At 42.8% G+C, this 850-nt stretch overlaps 1 protein-coding gene across 1 annotated transcript in view; it reads right to left on the bottom strand.

Annotated features, from left to right (window-relative positions):
* Positions 1–353: 353 nt before the first annotated feature.
* LOC107100410 (ankyrin repeat domain-containing protein SOWAHA-like) overlaps positions 354–850 on the bottom strand; it is a 17,174-nt gene continuing 16,677 nt past the window's right edge. The window contains exon 5 of the mRNA XM_015398872.1: positions 354–526. Within this exon, the coding sequence (XP_015254358.1) occupies positions 378–526 (149 nt within the window). The 3' untranslated portion in view covers positions 354–377. The remainder of the gene's footprint in view (positions 527–850) is intronic.

Here is an 850-nt window from a genome sequence, read left to right as displayed (position 1 = left end):
GGCAGACTTTCCACAACCTGTGGCTGCAAGCGGCTGTTTTGACCTTCAACAATGGGTCTTAGTAACTCAGTATGATAGAAAAAGCTTGTTGTCACCACATTGACTTCACTACAATAACAAAATCCCTTCACCCGCCCTCCACAACGGCAACACAAAAAAAAAGCTCTCAAACTCTCTGTTGTATTTCTGTGGAGCCTAAAGAGGTAATGACATTTAAATAGATTTAGAATACTAGATAGTTTAAACTAAACATTGATCTTGAATTTGTTGAAGCTTTCATTGAGACTTAGAATTCATCACAGGATGTGTAGAAACACCCAGAATGTGAGAAAATTAAAATAAATTTCCAGGTAAATTCCCAAAACTCTAGCAGGAGGTCAAACATGCAGGTCCAAGGCTTCATAAGATGCCGACTGGTGCACTGCCCCAAACCCCAGCTGGAGCTGTCCTTGACTGCGAGAGCGAGACAGACGCAGTGATGGAAGAGCAAAGCGTTGCGTCCGGCGGCTGGAGCCAAACCTCCCACCTGCAACACCATGATTAGAGACCAAAAACACATCAGCATTACACCAACAGTACGCTGACACATCACAGTAGCATCACATCACTCCAGGCTCATGTTTCCATTGGCCTGACAGATTATGGTGCTTAGAATAATGATTTCACAATCATCTGGAAAACAGGCTCCTATTGAAGGCAAGCGAGCTTTGCTAAGTTTTTTCCCAATATTTCAACACCAATACAGGAATCTTTGTCCATTTTTGGAGCGACACCAAAAAACCTCGACGGATGGATAAGTGCTTATCATCTAACTTAGCATCTAACTTACATCATCCATCGTGCATCCATC

This window comes from Cyprinodon variegatus, unplaced genomic scaffold (assembly GCF_000732505.1).
Source record: "Cyprinodon variegatus isolate N-32 unplaced genomic scaffold, C_variegatus-1.0 Scaffold968, whole genome shotgun sequence".
Taxonomy (NCBI): Eukaryota; Metazoa; Chordata; class Actinopteri; order Cyprinodontiformes; family Cyprinodontidae; genus Cyprinodon; species Cyprinodon variegatus.
The sequence above is the reverse complement of the archived record's forward strand: the minus strand, read 5'-3'. Positions and strand labels throughout refer to the sequence as shown.